Raw genomic sequence first — 27,247 nt, forward strand, 5'->3', positions numbered from 1 at the left:
TGGACAACTAAAAATCTATATAGAAAAAATTAGCCGGGCATAGTGGCGCATGCCTGTAGTCCCAGCTACTTGGGAGGCTGAGGCAGTAGGATCGCTTAAGCCCAGGAGTCTGAGGTTGCTGTGAGCTAAGCTGACGCCACGGCACTCACTCTAGCCTGGGCAACAAAGTGAGACTCTGTCTCAACAAAAAAAAAAAAAAAAAAATAATTATCTTACTTGTTTTTGTTAGTCTTTCTTAAGTGTATGTATAGCTCACATTTATTTCATTCTTTAATGTCAGAAGTGTTTTCGGTCTTTGGTGATGTTTTTTTGTGACCAGAAATATGCTGTAGGAACTGAACTCTTATTTATATCCATTAGTCTGTAGTAAAATTGGTTTCCTTGTATGAAGTTTCACTTAAAGTTGCAGTGTCCAAGAACCTATCGACGATGTTAAGTGAGGATTTACTATACTCTTTAAAAATGTCAATGTTATGAAATGCAAAGATAGACTCAGGAATTGTTTCAGATTAAAAGAGTCATTAAAAGAATCATGACAATTAAATGCAATGTATGATCTTGGATTCTCCTTTGTTATAAAAGGGGCATTATTAGGACAATTGGTGAAATCTCAGTAAGGTCTGTAGATTAGATAATAATATTGTACCAATTTTAATTTCCTGATTTTGATCATTACACTATTTTATATAAATGAATTCCTTATTTTTAGGAAATACTGTAGTGATAAACATGCATCGTGTCTACAACTTACTCTTCTGAAAAATAATAATATGTATATATGTGTTTGTGTGTGTACATATGTGTGTGAGAGGAAGACAGAGTGTGTATGTATATGAGCGAGAGCAAATATAGCAAATATTCACATTTGAGTAATCAGGGTAAAGGGTACTTAGAAATTCTTGCGCTTTTATAACTTATTGGTAAATTTGATGTTACAGTATTTCAAAACTTTTAAAAATTAAAATCTTCAAGGGAAAAAACCCCAGCAACTTGGAGAAATCTGTTTAAGGCAGATTTAATCCTATCAAAAGGGCATAACCTTTTAATGGTATACTTCTGTATGGACTTTAAGATATTTTTAGGAACATTTTTGGTTTACTTTAGAGGAAAGATTGATGTTTCATCAGCAATAAACAATCTGAAAAGGAAATTAAGAAAGCAATTCCATTTAAAAGAATACCTAAAAGCATTAAATATTTAGGAATAAATCTAACCAAGGATCTGAAAGACTTGCACACTGAAAACTCTAAAATGTTGCTGAATGAAATTACAGAAGACTTAAATAAATGGATGGCCATCCCATGTACATGGATAGGATGATATAACACTGTTAAGATGTCAGTGCTACCCAAAGCAATCTAATTCAACATAATCCACATCAAAATACCAATAGCCTTTTTGACAGAAGTGGAAATGATAATCCTTAAATTCATATGGAATTGCAAGGGGCCCTGAATAGCCAGGACAACCTTGAAAAAGAATATAAAGTTGGAGGATTCAAATTTCCCAACTACAAAACTTTCTACAAGGCCACGGTAATTAAAGCAGTATGGTACAGGTATAAGGGCAAACATATAGACCACTGGAATAGATTAGGGAACTAGAAATAAGTCCTTATATGTATGGTCAGTTGATTTCCTGTGAGGATGGCATTCAATAGGGAAAAGACAATCTTTTCAACAAATGTTGCTGGGGAAACTGGATATCTACATGCAAAAGAATGAAATTGGACCCTTACCTAACACCTTATAAAAAAAATTAACTCTTAAGCCGGACGTGGTGGCTCACGCCTGTAATCCTAACACTCTGGGAGGCTGAGGCGGGTGGATCGCTCGAGGTCAGGAGTTCGAGACCAGCTGAGGAAGAGTAAAACCTCGTCTCTACCAAAAATAGAAAGAAATTATCTGGCCAACTAAAAATATATATAGAAAAACTTAGCCGGGCATGGTGGCGCATGCCTGTAGTCCCAGCTACTCGGGAGGCTGAGGCAGGAGGATCACTTGAGCCCAGGAGTTTGAGGTTGCTGTGAGCTAGGCTGACGTCACGGCACTCACTCTAGCCTGGGCAACAGAGTGAGACTCCGTCTCAAAAAAAAAAAAAAAAAAAAATTAAAGTGGATAAAAGATCTAACTTAAAAGCTAAAACTATAAAACTCTTAAAAGAAAATATAGGAGGAAATCTTCATGACATGGATTTGGCAACAATTCATGGATATGATACCAAAAGCACAAGGAATGAAAAAATTAAATTGGACTTCATCAAAATTAAAAACTTTTGTTCATCAAAGGATACTATCATGAAAAGTAAAAAGATAGCCTACAGAATAGGAGAAAATATTTGCAAATCATATATCTGATAAGGAATTAGTATCTGGAATATGTAAAGAACTCCTACAACTCAACAACAAACAACCCAATTTAAGAATGGGCAAAGAACTTCAACAGACATTTCTGCAAAGAAGATATGCAAATGGCTAATATGTGAAGACATGCTCAACATCATTAGTCATTGGGGAAATGCAAATCAAAACAATATTGAGATACCATTTCATACTCTCTAGGTTGGCTATTTTAAAAAAGAGGAAAATAACATGTTGCTGGGGATGTAGAGAAACTGGAACCCTTGTGCATTGCTGGTGAGAATGTAAATGGTATATCTGCTCTGGAAGACAGTTTGGTGGTTTCTTAAAAGGTTAAACATAGAATTACCATATGACTCAGGAATTGTACTCCTAGGTATATATTTAAAAGAATTGAAAGCAAGGACTGGAACAGATACTTGTACAGCAATCATTACAGCATTATTTACAAAAGCTGGAAATAACCCTAGTGTTTATCAGCAATTGAATGTATAAACAAAATGTGGCGTATACATAAAATGGAATATTAGTCAGCTTTAAAAGGAAAAGAAATTTTGATATATGCCACAATATGCATGGACCTTGAAAATATTATTCTTGGTGAAATAAGCCAGACATAGAAGGACAGATGTGATTCCACTTATATGAAATACCTAGGATAGGCAGATTTATAGAGACAGAAAGTAGAATAGAGGTTACCAGAATCTGGGGGGAGAATGAAGGAGGTGTTGTTGTTTAACAGATACAGAGTTTTTGTTGGGGATGATGAAAAAGTTTTGGGTATAGCATTGATGGTTGCACAGCATTGTGAATATATTTGATGCCACTGAATTGTACACTTATAAATGGTTAAAATGATAAATATTATGTATATTTTACATTTTTAAAAGTTTCCAATTTAAAAAAGGTAGAAGTCAAATTCTAAAAAATAATATCAGAAGATGAGAAGAGTATGCATAAGTAATTTAAAGTGTGCTTTGGTCTTGTTTTGGAGAGTTACAAAGAAAATGAATAATTTTAGATATTTAAAAATGTGTGGATAAATATTTATGTTAATTTAAAAAAAAAAGATAGGGTCTTGTTATGTTGCCAAGGCTGGACTCGAACTCCTGGGCTTAAGCAATCCTCATGCCGCAGCCTCCCAAGTAGCTGGGACTACAGATGTGTGCCAATGTGCCCAGCTGTTTATATTAAATTTTAATACTAAAAGATTACAGATTCTGTTTATGGCTTTCAAACTAACAGAGGGGGTAGAAAAGAATTTTTTTAAAGAAAAACTTTACTAGCACGATAGAGAGCAGGAAAAGAGGGGGGGAAAGGCCGAGAAGAATGATTCCCGGGAAAGATAAAATAAGATGTCAGTAGTTCATCAAATACATTAAAAATCACTTATTAACATATAGAGACTATAAAGTTGGGTAAAGAAACAAAATTTAGCATCTACTGAAGAGACATACCTAAAACAAAATGACTTGGAAAGGTTAATATTAAAGGCATAGATAAAGATATACTAGAAAAATACTAATCAAGACAAAGCTGGCATTGCAATATTATAATACAAATATCAGACCAAAGATCTGGACTTTTGAATAATTTATAAAATACAGATTTTCAGTATTTCCAGTGTGGCTAACTGCAAAGATATGTTCTACCTGGTATTACTTACCTATTTTTTCTTATCTTTGTAAATCATCCAGCACAAACATTTATGGAGTTATCTGTGTGTTAGGTAATGGAAAACAGACAAAATGAGTAAAATGTAAGCGCTTAGTCCATAGAACTTGCAGTCTAGCAAGGGGAAGAAGTCTAGTGCCTTAAAAACAAGGCAGCAGCCAGGTGTGCTGTCTCACACCTATAATCCCAACAACTCGGGAGGCTGGGCTGGGAGGATTGCTTGAGCCCAGGAGTTTGAGGCTGCAGTGAGCTATGATCATGCCACTGCACTCCAGCCTGGTGACAGAGCAAGGCCCTGTCTCTTAAAAAAAAAAAAAAAAAAAAAAGCAAAACAGAAAACAAAACACACACAACAATAAAAAACAAGGCAGCAAATTGTGAGCACCATTAGAAAGTTATAAGTAAGATATGATGGGACCTGGCCATGGGAGATAGAATCACGAAAAGACTTTATGTAAAATGTATTTGAGATGGTCTTAAAAAGCTATACCAAGGCTGCAATTTCACTGTTATTAGTTCTTAATAATAATACAGCCTAGACCATGACCTAGACACCAGCTTTTTCCCCTTAGGGTATGAAGTATACTTTGAAACTAATTCTTTGCTGAATAGCTTCATAAATTTAGGCTACAAATGTCATCATTTCAGACTTCATTTGCTGGAAATGTAGCCTACTGCATTTACCTGTAACAGCTCATTTGCTATATTTTTCATTTTCCTTTGCTCAAGACAACAGCACTGCCATAAACTGCCTGGTTAGGTTAACACTTTCATTGCATGTTAAAAACCTCTCTTCTAACCTAATTCTTTGCCAGATGTTGTCCTCATAGTGTCTTGGAAGTAGATTTCTACGTTCATTTTCCATGAGGGAAGAAAAGTATGTAATTTGCTTTTTCATACAGCGCTGTTAACATTAACAGGAAGAAACTAATTTTATCCTAAATGATAACATACTGTATGTTAAAAACAGGTTAGACATTTCCCCCTGAAGTTGGTCTGGAATAGAATAGATGGGAAATGAAATAGATGGCTCCTGAATTTTTTTCCTGTTTTCAGTTCAGAGATTCAGAATTTTTTTTCCCCTTTCAATGGTCAACAAATGAAAACTGGCATTTGGAATTACTCTGTTCCCTCCATTCCTTGCCATCTTTAGTTTAATGTCTGCTTCTTCACAAAGATTAACATGTTTTCCACTTACGATTTACTTGTCAGGCAATTTAGGGGTTTTCTGGAACCTGAAGTCTGCCCTGGTAGGGATGTTTACTGGATAATTGCCTATTCTTTGGTGGAGTTTCCATTTTTAGATTACTCCAGACTCTACAGCCTTTATTTCTTTGGCAGGAGAAGCCAAAGGCAACGGAGTATATTTTTTTCCCTTCCCTGGCCCAGCTTAAACAGTGACTCACTTGGGCCCTGGGGCTTTGTTTCATACTCTCGTTTAGGGGCTACTTTCTACCCTATTTGCCTTTAGTGTTCTATTTGGAACATCTATATTCTTTGGTACATGGGATTTGTCTCTGAGGTTATTGTCAGGGAGACATGTAGTCACCCCCATATTGAGCTAGTTATATCCCCACAAGCCATTTCATCCCTGTGGCAGCTGGTATAGGTCAGGGATAGTACAGAAAGAATATCTGTAAGGAAACTAATTCCAAATGGGGAAAGGAAGTAGCATTCTCAAAAAAAAATGTGAGTGCCAGTAGCATCCAGTTAAAGACTGAAAGATTTTCCTCTATATGAGATGCTCTAGTGTAGTGACTGGTTAAAATTTCCTCAGTGTATATATGTGGGAGGTGGGAAGCACTCAGAGGAATTGAACTTCAAGGGGTTTCAGAGGGACATGATTATATGAAAAAACTTCCCCACAGAAGGACTATATTTTAGAGTTTTGTTGGGGGAAAATAAAAAGATTTTCCACGTTTTTGGCAGCAGTTCTCCCGGGTCTCAATTTTTCATTCTGATTCCAGTCTTCTGTATTTTATCTAATGATGATTTTTTGATTTTTGTCTTTGCAGTTTTAACAGTGTCTGCCAGGGAACTCACATTCTCTTTCGTGAATTCAGCTTCATCCAAGCCACCCCCCACAACAGGGCATCGTTTTTACGGGCCTTCTGGAGATGCTTCCGAACTGTGGGCAAAAATGGTGGTAAGTCTTCTCAAATTTTTTTTTTTTTTTGCCTTCTTTCCTTCCTTTCTTTCAAACCTTTCCTTTGTCCTTATAAATACTGACTGAATGCATGGTACTAAAGGCATTTAGAATACCTTACTTTTTGAGGAACTATCTGTCTTATGCCAGAGATATTACTACCACCATCACCATCACTAATGATACCTATTGAGAGCCAATGGTAGCTTCGAGCACTTTACAGGTAGTAACTCATTTAATCTTCACAACGGCTCTCTATGGTAGATACTGTAATCCCCATTTTGTAACTAATGAAACCCAGGGTCAGAGGAGTTGAGTAACTTGACAAGGTAACATAGTAAATGCCGGGCCCAGATTTATACCCATGCAGTCTGGCTCCAGGGCCCTTGCTAGTGGCAAATATTAAAATACTGTGCAGTAAATACAAGGAATAATGTGAATACAAAGAAAGAAACTCATGAATAGGGGGTTGGGATGAGGATACTGTTGTTAGAGAAGAGAGAGAAAAGTACATTGGGGATTCTCCTGAGAATTGGCTGTTTGATCTAAGTTGGAAAGGAAGAGTAGGAATTATTCATATGGATAAAAGAGAAAAGGGCATTTTAGGTAGGACATATGCTGAAACATAAAAGAACCTGGAATATTTAAGAAACAGAAGCTCAGGCTGGGTACAGTGGCTCTCATCTGTAATCTCAGCATTCTAGGAGGCTGAGGCAGGAGGATTGCTTGAGGCCAGGAGTTTGAGACCAGCCAGAGCAACATAGTGAGACCCTGTCTCCACAAAATAAAAAAATTAGCCAGGCTCAGTGGCTAATCTGTAGTCCCAGCTACTCAGGAGGCTGAGGCAGGAGGACCACTTGAGCCCAGCAGTTCGATGTTACAAGTGACCTATAATCGGGCCATTGCACTCCAGCCTAGGTGACATGACAAGACCTCATCTCCACAAAAAAAAGAAAAAGAAAAAAGTGAAAAGAAAGAAACAGAATATCAGAATGACTAGAGTAGATGAGCCTGTAAAGGAATAAAAGAGCTCCTAAAAGACCATTTTTTGCCATAAAAATGAAGTTGGATTTTATTCTGTGGGTATTACTTGAAGGCTTTTAGATATGAGAGTGGTGTGATGGTATCTGAGTTCTAGAAAGATCATTCAAAAGGTAGTGTGGAAGATGCCCTAGACTGGAGGCAGGGAACATATTAACAGAAGTTTTGGAGTAGTTGAGTGAGAGATAAGAGCCAAAACTAAGGCAGTATCCATGGAGATGGAAAGTGGCATTCTCGGGGATAGAATCCACAGGATTTGGTGATTGGATTTGGCATATATACAGTGAATGCAAAGACCAGTGATAATGTCCAGGTTTTTGGCTTGGGCAACTACATAAAAATATTAGAGGGGCAATAGATTGTTGGGGGAGAATGTTTTTTTTTTTAATTGTGGTAAAATATACATAACATAAAATTTACCATTTTAACCATTTGTAATTGTACGGTTCTGTGACATTAAGTACATTCACATTGTTCCGCAACCATCCCCACCATCCATCTCCAGAACTTTTTCATCCCCTAAACAGAAACTCTATCCCCATTAAAAACTAACTCTCCATTCCCACCTCCTTCCAGCCCCTTGAAGCCACTATTCTGCTTTCTGTCTGTGAATTTGACTACCCTAGGTACCTCATATAAGCAGAATCATACAATATTTTTTCTTTTGTGACTAGCTTATTTCATTTAGCATAATGTCCTCAAAGTTCATCCATTGTCAGAATTTTCCTCGTTTTTAAGCCTGAATAACATTCAATCGTGTGTATATCACATTTTGCTCCTCAGTTCATCTGTTAATGGACACTACAGTTGCTTCCACCTTTTGGCTATTGTGAATAATGCAGTATGTTATTTAAAACAGACTAAGCTAAAAAGCTTCATTAAGCAGTAGGAAATACAGGACAGTTTCTAAAAATATAGATTTGGGTAAGTAGAATAAAGTTACCTAAAGTAAAGTTTTTCAAAGCACCTTATAATCCTTGATAGAAAAGCCTTGTGCACTGAAAAATGCAAGTCATTTTTATGTTTGGATACTGTTGGTTTAGCATCTCTTGATTATATTACAAGGCAAATATTAAGAAAGACACTGATTGAAACTGTCTTTATCAAGACTATCTTGGTGAGGTGAAAGGTGAAAGCACCTCCATTGGGAGTTTCTTTTTAGAAATGACACTAGGTTCTTATACTTAGAATATTAAGATAGATTAAATTGCTCCAAAATTTTCAGATTTAGATTCTCTGCATCAAAACCTTCTTTCACATCTGTTTTCAAGGGCCTGTTCTTATTCCCACTTTCCTATTACATGTTTTTACAATTAAATATTGAATACCTGTAAGACTGTTTCTTTTTGGGGGGGGCAGAGTCTTGCTCTGTTGCCCAGGCTACAGTGCTGTGGCATCAGCCTAGCTCACAGCAACCTCAAACTCCTGGGCTCAAGCAATCCTCCTGCCTCAGCCTCCTGAGGAGCTGGGACTACAGGTGTGCACCACCATGGCTGGCTAACTTTTTTTCTATGTTTAGTTGCCCAGCTAATTTTTTATACTTTTAGTAGAGATCGGATCTCACCCTTGCTCAGGCTGGTCTCAAACTCCTGACCTCAAGCAGTCCTCCCACCTCTGCCTCCCAGAGTGCTAGGATTATAGGCACGAGCCACTGTGCCCAGCCAAGACAGTTTCTGTAGTGATCCTACCTTAAAGAAGAGGAAGGCCTAACCTACTTTCTCATTCATTCAACAAATATTTCTGGTAGACTTACTATGTGCCTGGTGCTGAGGTTATGGTGAGTGAACAAATACGCTCCCTGCTTTTGACTGTACAAAATCCCCCACCCTGCTCTAATTGATGCTACTGCTACTTTATATATAGCTACTGAAACTTTTTTTTCTAAAACTCCTTCTACACAGTATCTTATTAGATCATTTCAACTATCCTTGAGAAATGGATAAAGTAGGTTTATTGTGTTCAATTTGTAAGTATTGAAATTGTGTAATTTGTAGAAAGATTTCACAGTGGGTTAGTAGCAAAGCTGGAAATAGAACCCAAATTTACTAATGGATAATGCACTGTTTCTACAATTTTTACTTCAATCACTGCTTCTTTGAAATGTAACTCTAGAGATCATCCATCTCTACTACAGTATTTATGCAAGAAGTACTTAGTGTACTGAGGATAGCATCTTTTCCTTTACGGAATAAACGCACTAATAGCTAAAAATCAGTGTGGACTCAATTTTAAGTGAACTAGCTCAGAAAAACTATCTCATTGGTCTCTACATAAACAACACTGGGGGCTTTGAGTGTATAGGTAAAGTTTGTACTATTTTATCAGAATTTCTCTTTCCCAGTTCTTTCCTAGTCCCTTATTGAGTCAGCAAATATTTATTGGATACCTATTACAGTCATCCGTTGGTATACATGGGGATTGGTTCCAGGACTCCCATGTATACCAAAATCTGTACATACTCAAGTCCTGCAGTTGGCCCTGTGAAACCTACATTTATGAAAAGTTGGCCATCCATATACACAGGTTTTGAATCCTGTGAATGCTGTATTTTCAATCCCCATTCGGTTGGAAAAAATCCATGTATAAATTAACCTACACAGTTGAAACCCATTGTTCAAGACTCAACAGTGTATTGAAAAATGCTATATACAGCTAGTTTCTGTGATATAGCATATGGAGGTAACTATGGAAAATAGTCTTTAGATAGCCTTGATTTTTTAGCCTTAATTTTTCCCCTGATTTAGAAGTGGGGCCTCTTCAAGAATTTATTTACTAGCACAAGGGATTCGTATAGCATTTGGACTCTAGCAGATGTGGATTTCTTTATCTTTCTAATAGCAGCTGCCAGTGATTCATCCAGCTGCTGAGAAGCAGCAGCTCCAAGTTCTCCCTGTTTCTCCTGTGCCATAAACAAGACTTAGATTTTATGCTGGATATTTATTGTTATGCTTCTTAATCAGATAGCCTCTGATTTCTTAAAGACCAAATATAAACTTTCTGTCTAGGTGATCCTAAAATCTTTAGTTATATGGTTTTAATATATTCTCAGTTTTTTCCAGGAAACCTTAGAATATCTTTCTGTCCCTGAATGTGTCAGTCCCAATTTTAATCCAGGTTGAATGAAAACTCTTGGAAGCAAGGTTCGAAAGGAAAGGATTTATTGAGCCCTATTTTTTCAATTAATGCCAAGTACCTACTCAGTGGAGCTTCTACTATATCGTTCTTCTACAGATAACTTCCTTAGAACATCATGTACATATTTTAGCATTATCAAGAGGAAACTAACTCTTCTGGGAGGTAGCAAAAGAAGAGTAGAGTTTTAGCATAATATGTCTAAAAATGAAGCCACCTGTAGAAAACTAAGGACCTGATTCCTTTTGACAAGAAACATTTATTCCAGTTTTTAACAAGTACAGGGATATAATATCATTTCTGCATAACTGAGTACTGAACAATGCTAATTTTCCTATGTCTGAATTTTAGATAGTCTCATGAAAACTATAGTGAACCTCTTGCTATCTAGGCAATTTTAGACTCCTGGAAGCAAAAAGATATATTGAAATGTAAAAAGCCTTTAAAATTCAGTTTCTCACTTTGGTGATTCTTTTCATGTAGAAAGATTAATCTGAATTTTCTAAGTCTGGCAAAGATTGATATTCCCTTGATATAAATCTTTACTTCTGTTTAGAGATACTGGCTCAAAAGAGCTTTTGTTCACAGTTTTTTTTCAATTGAAACTTAATTTTGAGCTTTGTGTATAAATATATATATGTATATTTTATATATATATATACACACATATACATATATTTCATTTAATAAAATAATGATAGGTACTTCCTCTTCTACACGGAAAAGTATCTACAAAGGGAATTGTCCTCTTGCTATAAACAACTAGAAAATCAGAGTATCTGAAACGACAGTTTTCAGACATTGGGCAATAGGCAATGGGGAATGTGGGCCCTGAGACGCAATTTCTAAGCAACAGTATAAGGAGGGAGATCATCAGCGAGCTTGGCAGTCTTATTGAGTTAAGGAAGCAGAGATTGGGGTTTAGGGAGGCCTAAATGGCCAGAATTTGCAGGCCAGAATATGAAAGAGGAGGGAGTTGGGCAGAGAGCTCCAGAGAGCTGCAAGGGGGTATGCAAATCTTTGGCTACAAACTGCACATGTGTGGGTTGGAAAAAGAACCCCCAGAAAACAGCAGGCCAAACAATCCTGGAGTATACACAGGGCTGGGGATAGTTCACGCTTCTACCAGCCAGAATGGAGAGACCTCAAAATACACAGGGCACTGGAGTCCTCAACAGCTTAAAGGCAAAAAGGATTAAACTGATCTACAAGTAATTTAACTGTATACAGAACAAAATTCTTTAGAGGAATTCAACAAAACCTAGCACTTAACAATGCAAAATTCACAAATCTGCCACCCAATTCAAAATTACCAGACATTAATAGAAGCAGATAAATATGATCAGGAGAAAAATCAGTCAATAGAAACACAGACCCAGAAATGACATAGCTGATGGAATTAACAAGGACCTTAAAACAATTATTTTAAATCATATAAATATACTAAAGTACTTAAAGGAAAACACAAACATGATTAGGAGATAAGTGAAAGATATAAAAAAGATCCAAATGGAATTTCTAGACATGAACAATGTCTGTAGTGAAAATGATAATGATAATAGCAATTAACATTTATTAAGTACTTTTATGTAGATTATCTCATTTTTCTTCACAACAATTTTATGTGTTAGGTAGATACTATTATCTCCTTTGTACAGAAAATGAAACTGAGATTTAGAATGTTGAATAACTCACTCTAGGTCATAACACCAAGTAAGTGAAAAAGCCAATGCCAGAAGAAGCCAGAAAGCCTATCTCCAGAGTATATTATTGATTCAAAGTATTCTATGTTAACACTGTATGAGATGCTGGAAATATAAATGAGTAAGTGACAATACTTGCCCTCAAGGAACTTGTATTCTAGGAGAAGAAACAAAGTAGTCCAGAAAGTTTCCATAGAGTATAAATGATTATTAGAGCCACGTGTAAGATTCAGTAATAGTACTAGGGAGGAAATAGCCAATTCTTTCTGTGGAAGTATGGGAAGGCTATAAAGGAGCAAAGACAGTTGGGATGGATCCTGGAATAGTAGAAAACTGTTAAGTGAATAAGGAATACATTCTAAAAAAAGAAATCAAGATTTTTAAAAATATGATGTCATGAAACAACATGGTTCCTTTGGAAAATGGTAAAAAGTCATTTTGGCTGGTGCTCAACACATAAGAAGAAAACATCATCAAAGTCAACAGGAAATAATGCTGAATGCTTATTGTGTGCCAGCCACTGAGCAAAATGCTTTACATGTATTTCTTCATTTACTCCACACAACAAACATAGGAGTTGGTATGATTATCATCCTGTTTTACACATTAAAAAACTGAGAGTCAGAGAATTAAGTAACTTGCATAAAGCCAAAAAGTTTGTAAGTAGCACAGCTCATATTCAAACCTACATTGTCACAAGGTCCGCATTCTTAACAACTCTGCTCTGTACTGCCTGAACGCATGCTACCCCAGGGTGCGAAGGGCTTTGTGTGCCCTAAAAAGTTTATGCTTTCTCCTAAATTTAGTAGACTCTTCTTGATCTGTGTGGTATTTTCACATGTGACACTGACAAAAGTATGGAAAATAGACTGCAAGCCAGGTAAGAGTGAAGACAGAGACCAGTTAGGAGACTATTACAATAAAACAGGAAGTGACCATGAAGATGAAGAGCCATTTAAGGCGTTTTTGACAGGATTTGCTGATTGATCGGGCATGGGGTATGGGAGAGAAAGAGTCAAGAATAAATGCCAGAATCTAAAGAATTGCCGTTTTCATCCCTCCCTTCCTTTTTTCCTTTCCTTTTTTTCTTTTATCTTTTATGTTTCACTCTGAATTTACAGTTGTTTTGCCTCATAGTCTAGTTATACTTAACAAACATTTATGTATCAGTTGCTGGTGATAAAGCAGTGAGTGGGACAGATAGAAATTCTCACTCTCATTCTTACCCTCCGAGACTTTGTGGCATGATAATCAGAGAATTGACAAAAATCTCTGCAGGCATCCTTGTTTTGTTCCTGATCTTAGGGGAAATGCTTTTCAGTATAGCAGGTCCTGAAATAACATTGTTTCATTACAACATTGATGAGGAAAAATAATTGATTCCTGGCCAGAGCCACTGTCTGTGTGGAGTTAGTACATTCTCCCTATGTCCACATGGATTTTCTCCATGTACTTCAGTTTCTTCCCACATCCCAAAGATGTGCACATTAGGTTCATTGGTGGTCTAAATGGTCCTAGTCTGAGTGAGTATGGGTGTGTGTGTGAGAGTGCTCTACGATAGAGTGGTGTTCTGTCCAGGGCTGGTTCCCACCTTGTGCCCCGAGCTGCCAGGATAGGCTCTGGCCACCTGCAACCCTAAAGTGGAACAAGCAAGTTGAAAAATGAATACAAATTGTTTTCAAATAGAAAATCTTAAAATAGATGATAATCACACCAGTGAACGACAATAAATGATGAGGTACGGAAGTGTGAGCCCTCCACATTTGTGATTATTTTTGAACTGTGTGGTAGTAGGAGGTACTCCTTAAAATTTTCACTTTGCAGACATTTATTCCTTGATTTAACCCACCACCACTATGACCAGCGTCACTCAATTATTCACCAAAAATTGGGTAAATAATTATCTTACTTGCTTTTATTAATCTTTCTTAAATATATGTATAGTTCACATTTATTTCAATGTTTAATATTAGAAGTGTTTTGAATCTTTAAAAGTTTGATGATGCTTTTGTGACCAGAAATATACTATAGGAACTTAACTCTTATTTATATCAATTAGGCTGTGGTAAAATTAGTCTTGTTATATATCATTTTACTTAAAGTGGCAGTTTCTAAGAACCTATTGATGATGTTGAGGACTTAATTTTATTTGGTTTTAAGATAAAAATGTATCAAAAAAGTTACAATTCATGTAGATAAGTAGTTTCAAATACGAATACGTTTTGGGAGGCCAAGGTGGAAAGATTGCTTGAGGCCAGGAGTTTGAGACCAGCACCAGCCTGGGCAAAATAGTGAGACCCTGTCTCTACAAAAGAAATTTTTTTTAATTAGCCAGGCATGGTGGTGCACACCTATAATCCCCACTACTCAGGAGACTGAGCCAGGATCTCTTGAGCCCAGGAGTCTGAGGAAGTGGTTCAAGCCTCAGACTCCTGGGCTCTACTGCACACTAGCCCAGGCTACAGAACAAGACCCTGTCTCCAAAAAAAAAAAAATACTAATAGATTTGTTTTTAACATTTTGACTTCCAGTCCAATCTTTCTTTTAGCTATACTGATCCCAATGTTCAAAAAGGGAGTGATAGTACATTTTTGTGTCAAAGCTGAGTTGCTCACATGCTTAATTAATGAGTAATCACTTTGGAGAAATCAATAGCGATTATCTGGCTAGTTTAGGAATTTTATTGTTTGGAGAAAAATAAGTGTATCTTATAACATCATATATAAGTTGTTCAGTGATATCATTTTTTAAAAAATGTTAGATACCTCAAAGGCTGCTGTGGACTTAATTGTGTCCTCCCCTCAAATTCATATATTAAAGCTGTACCTCCAATGTGACTATATTTGAAAAAAAGACCTATAGGGAGGTAATTAAGTTTAAATGAGGTCATAAGGGTAGGGCCCTGATCTGGTAGGAAGGATTAGTGTCCTTACAAGAAGACACATGGGGGGGTGGGGCAGTGGGCATGGTGGCTCACATCTATAACACTAGTACTTTGGGAGGCTGAGGTGAGAGGATCTTTTGAGGCCAGGAGTTCAAGATCAGCCCAAGCAAAAGTGAGACCCCCATCTCCACAAAAAAAATAGAAAAATTATCCAAGTGTGGTGGGGCACTCCTGTAATCCCAGCTACTTGGGAGGCTGAGGGAGGAGGATTTCTGGAGCCCAGGAGTTTGAGGTTGAATTGAGCTATTACGTTGCCCCTGAACTCTAGCCCCAGGCAACAGAGTGAGACCCTGTCTCAAAAAAAAAAAAAAAGAAGAAGAAGACGAAGCACCAGAGAGCTGTTTCCTCACCTCCTGCCATGTAAGGACATAGAGAGAAGGCAGTTGTCTGTAAACCAAGGAGAGAGCCCTTACCAGACACTGACCCTGCTGATCTTAAACTTCTAGTCTCCAGAACTCTGAGAAAATAAATTTCTGTGAAGCCACCCTGTATTTTGTTATGGCAGCCTAGGAAGATTAATGCAGAGGCCATCCTTCTGCTCACAGTTTCAGCACAGAAAAATTAATTTTGTTTTGCATATTGAGTCCAAACCCTGTTTTGATTCATCACTAACATTTTATCTGAGGTTGAAAGTATGGCAGTGTTGTGACCCTGCATTACCAAATTGAGCCATTTAATTTATTTAAAATATTAATAAAATTTCCACATTGATAACCATATATTTAATGGATTTACTTTAAGGTAGAAATAATAGTAATTTCTTGTTTTGACTATTGTTCTGATACCTGCCTTATGTCAGTCAGGAAACTTTAGTATAAAAGAATAAATTATGATATGACTCCTTATGTCTCTGCAAATAATTCAGAAAGGTCTGCAGCCTAAAGGCCTCATCCTAATAAAATTAACAGTCTGTATCAATTTGTATATCATTTTATAATGTTATATTTTGGAAAATGTAAATGTTAATTTTGAAACATTTTTGTGTAATTTTAACTGCTAGTACTTATCTATACATTTTGGACTTGTCTTTTATATGATCTTCTACTCCTTAAATCTTTTCTGCTTCTGCCTCCCTTCCATTCACAGTACAAATATGACTACATTTTTACCACTTTATTTGTTAGTATTTTGACACTTAAAGACTTTTATTATATTTTATAATTATCAAGCATTTTACAAAATGATAAATCTACTTTGTATTCGCTTCCATAACCAGATCATATATGTACAAGTTAAAGGAGAGCTTGACAACAGATGTTGTCTCACCCAGTTAAATATAAAAATTTTGTATTATCCCAGCTTTTATGCCAATATAGTCCTGGATTAAAAAGAAAAAAGATCACAGCAGATAAAAAACCTCCTAATCAGTGTATATATATATATTTGTGGAACAGGAGAAACTCCACAAATGAGTTAACCTGAGAGCATAGACTGGTATTGTCCATGTATTAAAATTTGCTGTGTAATATATTTAGTATGCATTTTGTTTTTCTTATAGATTTTAAATTAAAATGTTAATAAGAATTAAAATTAAACCTTTATAGAACTTTATAAATACCTCTGAAAAATTCTAGGCTTCTGTGGAACATAGTTTGAAAACTGCTGATCTACTTCAACCCTTCCCTCTTGTATAGATATAAAAATTGAGGCTGAGGTGTCCTAGCTAGTTGGTAGTACATATGGAATCAAGACTAAATTCAGGTCTTCTGATTCTCAATCAAGTGCTCTTGTCACTATCATGTTCTGTTGCTAAATGAACATAAATACATTTTGTGTCATTTAGTCTCTGAGATGAATGTATAATTTTCTAGCCCAAAATGTAATCATAGTAGTTAAGGCATGAGAATGCATTGCAGTTGTCTATGATTTTATATCTTCTTTCATTGTTTTACAGATGAAAGAAAGGTAGCTACAAGTTCTTTCATTTTAAGATCCATTTTACCTGTCTTCAAGAGAAAAAATAAAGTTAGTCTACCTTATTTAAAATAAAAATTCATGATTTTTATTAAAAGGGAGTATAATACTTGCCTTACTGTATATTTTAGACTTTGAAGAACATAATAAGCAGATTCTGGAAGTTCCTTGAAAATACAACTAAGGGGTTGTTCTTTTGTTGTTTTTTAAAGTTAGGCTGAACAGAGACTTTAACATGTGATATTATTAAACCCATTCTCTATACCTCAAAGAACTAAAAGTAGAACTATCATTTGATCCAGCAATCCCCCAACTGGATATTTACCCAAAGGAAAAAAAGACATTCTATAATAAAGACACCTGCACTCAAATCTTTATCGTAGCACAATTCACAATTGCAAAAATGTGGAAAAAACCCAAGTGTCCATCAATACATGAGTGGATTAATAAAATGTGGTATATGTATACCATGGGGTACTACTCAGCCATAAAAAACAATGCTGAACTAATACCTCTTGTATTATCCTGGATGGAGCTGGAGCCAATTCTTCTCAGTAAAGTATAACAAGAATGGGGAAAAAAGCACAACATGTACTCACCACCAAATTAGCACTAACTAATCAACATTTATGTGCACATATGGAAACAACATTGATAGGGTGTCGGGCAGGTGGCAGGGAGGAGGGAGTGGGTAAATTCACACCTAATGGGTGCAGTGCACACTTTCTGGGGGATGGGCACACTTGTAGCTCTTACTCAGGTGGTGCAAAGGCAATATATGTAACCAAAGTGTTTGTACCCCTGTAATATTCTGAATGAAATAGAAAAACCCATTCTCTAAAATAGATCTACCAGCCGGGCGCAGTGGCTCATGCCAGTAATCCTAGCAGAGTGGGAGGTGGAGGTGAGAGGATCGCTTGAGGTCAGGAGTTAGAGACCAGCCTGAGCAATATCAAGACCCTGTCTCCACAAAAAAAAAAAAAAAAAAAAATAGAAAAAATTAGCCAGGCATGGTGGCATGTGCCTGTAGTCCTAGCTCCTGGGGAGGCTGAGGCAAAAGGATCACTTGAGTCCAGGAGTCTGAGGTTGCTGTGAGCTAAGCTGATGCCACGGCACTCTAGCCTGGCCAACAGAGTGAGACTCTGTCTCAAAAAAAGGTAAAAATAAAAGTAAAATAAAAAAATAAAATAGATCTACCAAGCCAAGCATGGTGGCACACACCTGTAGTCCTACTTGCGCACAGGAATTGGAGGCTATAGAGAGCTATAATCACACCTGTGAATAGCCACTGTACTGCAGCCTGGGCAATATAGTGAGACCTTGTCTCTTAAAAATAAATAAATAAAGTAGATATGCCAGAAATTGAATGATACCGCTAGGCTTCTGAAACCTCTTGCTCTCATGGTTCCATTAGAAACAAAACTAATTGACTACATTAAACTTTATACACTATGAATCAAAATGAAACCACCTTAGGTTAAAGATGTCAGTTTAATAAACCATACTCAAATTTGGTTGTTTTGGTGGGTTGTAAGCTGGAAGTATATAAAAGCAAGTATAAATAATGTTGAAAATGTAATCTTTTCCAGTTTTATTTTGCTTGATTTAACCTGCTCATCTTTCCCACCGCCACCACCTGACCCTAATTTGGAATCCTAATTGGACAACTTGGCAAGGTTGTCAAAAAGACAGATTTCTTGATCCCATCTAATACCTACTCAGTCACAGCCAGACAGCAAAAGCCCTGGGTATTTATTGTTTAACAAGCATTTCAGGTGATTCTTATAATCATTAAAGCTTAGGAAAAACTGAGTAACTTCTTAACGTTTTTTTCTTTGTTTCAGTCCTTGCTCTACATCAGTGGTTTCAACCCTGGTTCCATATTAGGATCAGTTAGGGAGCTTTAAAAAAATACTGTTGCCCAGGCCCCTCGCCAAACCAATTTTTGGGCTGGGACTCTGACATCTTGTATGCTCTGCAGATGATTCTGATACACATTGAAGCTTGAGAACTACTGCAAGACCTTTTGTAAATGTAATTCTCTAAAGCAGAGCCCTGGGCTTGTCACCCCTGTTTAGAACACCGATGGTTCTGTATTGCCTACTAATTAGATATGAATTCCATGACTTTATACCATGAGACCACTCATCACCCAACACCAGCCTTTCCAACCACTACTCTTACTCATGGGCTGTACTCTCACCACACAAAAACACTTTCCCCAACCACTCCTTATGCTTTTCCCCTTACCTTTGTTTTCGCTTTTGCCTCTGTGTAGAACTTTCTCCTATGCCTATCCATTCATGCCCATCCTCACATAGACCCAGCTCAAGTAATGCATCTTCTAAAAGTCTTTTTCATCCTTGCTTCCTCCCCAACCTCCACTCAAAAGCGATCCCTCTTATGGCACTTGTTCTGCCATTCCTTATATTTGTTATTGACAAATATAATAAATTTGTCAATATTTATTGACATTCTAAAATGTCATATAGGGTTAAAAATAAATGGGTTTTTATATCTTTCCTACCTCCTGATCTAGATTGTAAATTTGTAATATCAAGCATCTGTTTACCTCTGTGTGAGGCACTAAAGAGAACTTTAGAGTCAAGTGGCCCTAGGTTCAGGTGTCTTTTTTAATTGGACATAATTGTGTGACCATAGTCAAGTTAATTTTTCCAAGCCTTAGTTTTCTCATCTATAAAATGGAGCATACACTACTTCGGTGTTGTGAAAACTAAATTGGATAATGGAGTAAAGCATTTAATAATCCTGGCACATAATAACTGTTCTGTCAAAGTCTGTTCCTTTTATCGTTTTGATAATTATTATTAGCTCCCTTTAGGACAGAGACTGGATATTTTATCTTTGAATCTCCATTTCTATGTGTTGGTTATTGTAGGTGCTCGATAAATGCTGGATGAATAAATTAATGAATGCCTACTTGGGCCGTGCCTATTTTTAGTCCATTTCTAATGAGTTCAGCCTGTCTTGGAAGGAACACTTCACTTCACATTTCAATTTAACCATCAGATACAGACAGAAAGTAGGGTTTCTACTAGAAACTTTTAAAAATATAATATATTAAAAAGGCCAAATCCCCAGTTAAATCATAAGACAGCTGCTCTCTTTCTGTTGCCAGGAAGTAGGGAAAACCCTCCAAGAGCTATTTGCTGTTTGTTTGTTCATCTTATGATAAACATGCCGTGACTTGGGGAGAGCACACACTTCCCCTACAGGCAAGCTCTGGTTTGGGAAGTTGCATGTAGCAGCAGTAAGGAAGAAATTCCCCACTCTGTGGGAGAGGTTCCTGCAGGGAATCAGCTAACCCATTTGCAGTTTTGCTGAGTTATTTACTCAGATGAAGGGACTGGGTGTGGCTGGTCTGAGATTCCTCCTGGGAAGTCACTTCAAGAATCTCCTTAATTTCTTTGCCCTTCATCTTTGTTCTCTGGCTTTGGTGCAAGGGTGCACTCAGTCGCACCCAGTTGGCTGCTGTTGCCAGGACACTGAATTCTTTGAGGCCGGCTGTTGCAGCCAAGGATTCCCTGACCTGTTCTTTTCCCCTTGCCCTGATTTAAAAAACAGTTCTGGAAATTCTCATCTGGCATGGAGATGGACAAGAAGGAACTTAGTGAGTAGCAAGCTGTATTTCTAGATACACAGGACCAAAAAGGACCTTTAGAGCTTTAAATTACTATTTCTCAAAAGTGCAATATGATGGATTTTACAAGAACAAATTATACAAAGTAGGCTCTACCATCACCCCTGTCATTTAAAGGAGAAGCTGTCCAAGTGAGATAAAACTGATACAGGAAAGTAATTATCATCACCTTTGTCACTTATATGAGGAATGTGATGATGTATTAGCTGATTGAAACCTCAGGAAAGATGTATAACAAAACATACAAGGATTAGGCCTGGCGAGGTGGCTCACGCCTGTCATCCTAGCACTCTGGGAGGCCAAGGTGGGCGGATCGTTTAAGCTCAGGAGTTCAAGACCAGCCTGAGCAAGAGCGAGACCCCATCTCCACTAAAAATAGAAAGAAATTATCTGGACAACTAAACATATATAGAAAAAATTAGCCAGGCATGGTGGCGCATGCCTGTAGTCCCAGCTACTCAGGAGGCTGAGGCAGAAGGATCATTTGAGCCCAGGAGTTTGAGATTGCTGTGAGGTAGGCTAACGCCACGGCACTCTAGCCCGGGCAACAGAATGAGACTCTGTCTCAAAACAAACAAACAAACAAAAAAAACATACAAGGATTAATGAGTAGTCCACAAAAATGTTTACCAGGTGACTAGTATCTTTTAAAATATGTGAACAAATAAATGAATTTAACCATGTCATAATTACAGTGGCTCTGATGACCAAAGAATTAGTAGTCTGAAAAATATATAATTCCAGTGTTCAGAACCTTATGTGTCATGCTAATTGGCCAATAATTCCTTGAAGTACATTTCTACTTTTAAAATAAAATTAAATTCAGGACACAATGATGGGCAAATACATGTTAAAATTCTAGGTAGACACCACGCATCTATATTTATTGTTGCAAGAACAGCATGACGGTATAATACCATTTATATAAAATTATGTATATTTGTGTTTTTATATGTTCATATACATACAAAAATGTTTGGAAAGAGGAATACTGAAATGTTATTAATGGTATTCTCTTATTAGTGTTGGGACTTTTTTTCATCATACTTTTTTAAATTGTTTAAGGGTTTTTTTTTTGTATGTTTTTCTCTTATAAAACCAAACCAAACCAAAACAATAACAAAGTAGGATACAACAAAAATGGCAAAATGGCAAGATGTGGTACATCTGCATGGTGGACTCATAGGTATGTCTTATAAAATTCTCTACATTTTAGTAATAAAACATTTGTTATAACAAAATTTAAACAGCACAATAGAAGTATTTTATTTATTTTTCTTTTTTTTATTTATTTTTATTTTTTATTTCAGAGTATTATGGGGGTACAAATGCTTTGATTACCTAAATTGCCTTTGCACCACCTGACAAGCGTGCCCACCCCCCAGATAGTGCACAGGGCATCCATAAGGTGTGGATTTACCCATATCCACCTCCCCCTCTCACCTGCCTGACACCCTATAAATGTTACTTTCCATATGTGCACATAAGTATTGCTCAGTTGGTACCAATTTAATGGTGAGTACATGTGGTGTTTGTTTTTCCATTCTTGTGATACTTCACTGAGAAGAATCAGCTCCAGTTCCATCCAGGATAATACAGTAGGTAGTTCATCATTTTTCTTTATGGCTGAGGTAGTACTCCATGGGATACATATACCACATTTTGTTAATCTACTCAGGTATTGATGGGCACTTGGGGTGTTTCCACATCTTTGCAGTTGTAAATTGTGCTGCTATAAGCATTCGAGTACAGATGTCTTTGTTATAGAACGTCTTTTTTTCCTTTGGGTATATACCCAGTAGTGGGATTGCTGGATCCAATGATAGTTCTACTTTTAGTTCTTTGAGGTATATCCATACTACTTTCCATAGAGGTTGTACTAGTTTGCAGTCCAACCAGCAGTGTAAGAGTGTTCCTATCTCTCCGCATACACGCAACATTTGTTGTTTTGGGACTTTTTGATAAAAGCCATTCTTGGTAGAGTTAAGTGATATCTCATTGTGGTTTTGATTTGCATTTCCCTGATGATTACAGATGCTGAGCATTTTTTCATGTTTGTTGGCCATTGGTCCATCTTCTTTTGGAAAGTTTCTGTTCATGTCCTTTGCCCACTTTCTAATGGGGTTTTTTGATTTTTTTCTTACTGATTTTCCTGAGCTCTATATAGATTCTAGTTATCAGCCCTTTATCAGATACATACCATGCAAATATTTTCTCCTATTCTGTAAGTGGTGTATTCACTCTAGTGATAGTTTCTTTGGCTATGCAGAAGATTTTTAATTTCATCAGGTCCCATTTATTTATTGTTGATGCTGTGATTGCTTTTGGAGTCTTCTTCATGAATTCTTTGCCTAGGCCAATGTCTCCCATCTAGGAGGCCCAACCTTGCTCAGCTTCCAAGATCAGATGAGATCCGGCACATTCAGGGTAGTATGGCTGTAGGACACCTCGGCTGATGTTTATAAGAGTTTTTCCAACATTTTCTTCTAGAATTCTTATGGTTTCTTACCTCTTAGGCATGTTATCCATTGTGAGTTGATTTTTGTGAGAGATGAGAGGTGAAAATCTGCTGTAAGGAATGTGATAAAAGTTAAAAGGAGATGACCAAAAGGATTACCCAAGTAGCCATGAGCGTCAAATCAAGGTTAGATAGTACAAATTTGTAATAAAGCCAATCAATGTGATTTCTGGACTTCCTCCAAGAACACTGTATCTACAATAGTTGTATTAATCATCATCTTGGCTAGGATAGTGTTTCCTTGGAATGTCTTAAGAGGTATCCCAGGGTTCCAAAAGTTTAGAAAATGCTTGTTCAAGGAGAGTTAGTGTTCAGAAGCACCGGAGAGCAGGTTTCCTCACGGGATACTTCAATCTGGGTCATTCAGAGGTCTTGTGGGGAGAATCATGGGCAATGAAAAAGAAATATACTTAAGAGACTTAAGAGAAGCAAAGCAGTTTGGTATCAAAAAGATCTATAGCTGCATGGATATCTAGATACAAATCTGAGGATGGGAGCATATTGGAGAACATCTGGATTCAGATAAAAGAAGAACAGAAAAGAGTGACATCATTGTGGGATTACACTATAGGCTACTTCGCCAGATGGAGGAAATAGATAATGCATTTCTGATGCAGATCACAAAACTGGCTAGAATCAGGAGAGCATGGTGATAGGGATTTCAAGCAGCAAGACATAAGCTTAAAGTCATATTCAGCCAAAAAGCAATATACTTGATTAATTCTTTTTTTCCTGTTTATGTTTTCCTGCTCATCAGAGACAAACTTGTTTATAATAGAAACACAGTAGTACAGAAAAGTGTAATGAAGCAGCAAAATAATCACCCATAAACCCACAACCTACAACATTCACCATTAAAATATTTACTAATTCATATATATCTGAAATTCTTTTGACATTTTAAATCTTTGATTTGTTTTATGCTATGTTCATCTTTCAGAAGGAAGAAATATGAGATAGGAGTTCTAGATAAAATTATAAAAACAATTTCACTACTTACTATCTATTACTATTATTTCCATTTTCTGAAGATATCAGTCAATGCTACCGTATTGAGCAGGAAAAAGAAATAAGAGGCATAAAAATTTTAAAGGAGAAGGAAAAAGTACATTATTGCAAGTGATATGATTATTAGAAAGCCCAAGATAATTAAATTGAAATCTATTATAAACATTATGAAAATTCAGCAAGGTGGGTGGCTATACTAAAATTAATAATTTATTTTAAAAATAAGAGCCTTCTAAGGGATATTCAAACAAGAAGAAAAGACCTTGTTTTTGGTGGCAAAAGAAGATAAAATACCTAGAAATAAACCTACCAAGAATATGCAAGCCTATATGAAGAGAGCTTTAAAACAGTGCTGAAGAACCTGAAAGAAGAGTTAGCCATATGGAAAGGCATCAGTGCATACCATAAACCTGTCAGTGCTCCTTAATTTAATCTGTAAATTAACATGATCTCAGTAAAAAATACCAACAAGATTTTGTTTTGTTTATTTGCAGTCAGACAAGCTGATTGTAAAGCTCATACAGAAAAACTAAGTAGACTAGAATAACCTGAAATATTCTGAGAAAGAAAAGAAATAATGGGATACTAGCCCTACCAGATATTAGAATCTATTATAAGGCCATAAATAGTTGCTAACACAAAACACTGTGTGGCAGGCATTGTTCCAAGTGCTTTAGTTACAACAATTTATTTAATTCTTATAACAACCTGTTGAGATTAACTTGCTCAAACTCACACTGCCAATAAGTGGCAGAGCTCAGATTTGAACTCAGGTGCTAGCTCCACAATACACGTTCTTCATCACCACACTCTTTATCACCAGCACATTTGTTATTGGCACGTGAATAGATGGGCAATCAGTGGACCTGAATCAGAAACCTAGAAATTGACTCAAATATGAAAATCAAATTAGTCTACATTTTGTGGGGAGCATTTCAGATCAATGAGCACAACTGGCAGCCATCTTAAAAATACAAAGTTGGATTCTTTCCTCATACCTTAACATGAAAATAAATTACAGATAGATCAAAAATTTCAATATAAAAAATGAAAACATAAACATAAAGAAACAACTGGAAAATGTTCTTATAATCTCAGAAGACATTTCTGAGTATGACTGACAAAAAACCTGGAAGCCATAAAAGAAAAGATTAATATATTTCATTACATAAAAAGGAGAAAAATCTGCTTGACCAAAAAATATTATAAATAAGAACAAAAGATTAATAATAAACAGGGAGAAAATATTTGCAAGTCATAGATGAAGGGTTAATTTTCTTATATACAGAATTCCTAAAAATCAATGATAAAAATACTTAAAACTCAGTAGAAAATTGAAGGATGGAAATAAAAAGAAAGTTCCCAATAAAGGATTATATAAATGGTTCTTTTAAAATTATTTTCAATAACATGTCATACAATTTCACCTATTTAAAGTCTACAATTTAGTCGTTTTTAGCATATTCACAGAGTTGTGAAACCATCACCAAAATCAGTGTTAACACATTTTCATCAAATCCCTTCCCCCTGAGGAAAAAATAAACCCATAACTCATTAGCAGTAACTTCCCTATTATCCCTACCGAACTAACTCCCGGCCCTAGGCAACCACTAGTCTGCTTTCTGTCTCTATGGATATGCCTATTCTGGACATTTCATATAGATAGAATCATATATTATGTGGGCTTCTGTGTCTGGTTTCTTTGTCTTAATATTTTCAAGGGTTATCCATGTTGTAACATGTATCACTATTTTATTCCTTTTTATGGCCAAATAATATAATATTCCATTGTCTGATTGTACCATATTTTGTTTATTCATTTGTTGATAGACATTGAATTGTTTCTACTTTTTGGCTATTATGAATAATGCTGCTGTGGGCCTTTGTGTACAAGTATTTGTGTGAACATATGTTTTCATTTCCCTTGGATATATACCTAAGATTGGAATGCTGGGTAATATGATAGTTCTGTGTTTAGAAGAAATGCCAGATGGTTTTCCAAAGTGGCTGCACCATTTTATTAATACATTGCCACTGGCAACTTTGAGGGTTATAGTTTCCTGCATTCCTACCCACACGTGATATTATTTGTCTTTTTTATTATAACCGTTTTAATGGGTATGAAATGGTATCACACTATGCTTTTGATTTGTATTTTCCTGATGACTAATGATGTTGAACATTTTTTCACATGTATATTGGCCATTTGTATATCTTCTTTGGAGAAATGTTCATCCATATTGTGACATGTATCAGTACTTTGTTCCTTTTTATTGCTGTAGAGTATTCCATTGTATGAATATAGCACAGTTTATTTTTTGTTTACCTGTTAATAGATACTTGGATTATGTACAGTTTCTGGCATTATAAATCAATCTTATAGGATTGGCTATCAGTCTTTTTGTGGACATATGTTTCCATTTTTCTTGGGTAAATAACTAAAGGTGGAATTGCAGACTGTTTTTCTAAGTGGTGGTACCATTTTACATTCCCACCAACAATATATGAGAATTCCAGTTGTCACAGTTCCTTGTTAACATTTGGCATTGAAAGTCGTTTTCATTTTAGCCATTCTAGTGGGTGTGAAGTGGTATTTCATTGTGGTTTTAGTTTGCATTTCCCTGATGGCTAATGATGTTGAACACTTTTTTATTGCTTATTGGCCATTTGTATATCTTCCTTTGTAAAGTGCCTCTTCAAATCTTTTGTCCAATTTTTAGTGGGTCATTTGTCTTTTTGTTATTGAGTGGTATGAGTTCTTTATATATTCTGGTTGCAAGTCAGATATGTGTATCACAAATATTTTCTCCCATGTATGACTTCTTTATTTATTTCCTTAATGGTGTTTTTTATTGAGAAGTTTTTAAAGTCTATTTTAGCAATTTTTTTCTTTTATGGTTAGTGCCTTCTGCATCCAGTCTAAAACATGTTTGCCTACCCTAAGTTTATGACAATATTACCCTATATTTTCTTCTAAAAGCATTAGAGCTTTTATGTTTAGATCTATAATCTACCTTGAATTATTTTTTGTTGGTGATTTGAGACAAAGTTCTTTCCCCTTTCCAGTTTAATTTCTCTCAACAATGATTTATTGTGTTTAATGTACAGATCCTGAACATTTATTAAATTTATCCCTAAATATTTCAT

The 27,247-nt window shown here is 36.2% G+C and overlaps 1 protein-coding gene across 2 annotated transcripts in view; it reads left to right on the plus strand.

Moving 5' to 3' along the window:
* The window catches only part of CSTPP1 (centriolar satellite-associated tubulin polyglutamylase complex regulator 1), a 170,646-nt gene that overhangs the window by 79,331 nt on the left and 64,068 nt on the right, over nucleotides 1-27,247 (plus strand). For both annotated transcript variants that reach the window (XM_069471309.1, XM_069471308.1), the window contains exon 3: nucleotides 6,049-6,179. In XM_069471309.1, coding sequence (XP_069327410.1) covers nucleotides 6,049-6,179 — 131 coding nt within the window. The remainder of the gene's footprint in view (nucleotides 1-6,048; nucleotides 6,180-27,247) is intronic.

The sequence above is a fragment of the Eulemur rufifrons genome, chromosome 6 (assembly GCF_041146395.1).
Source record: "Eulemur rufifrons isolate Redbay chromosome 6, OSU_ERuf_1, whole genome shotgun sequence".
Lineage (NCBI taxonomy): Eukaryota > Metazoa > Chordata > Mammalia > Primates > Lemuridae > Eulemur > Eulemur rufifrons.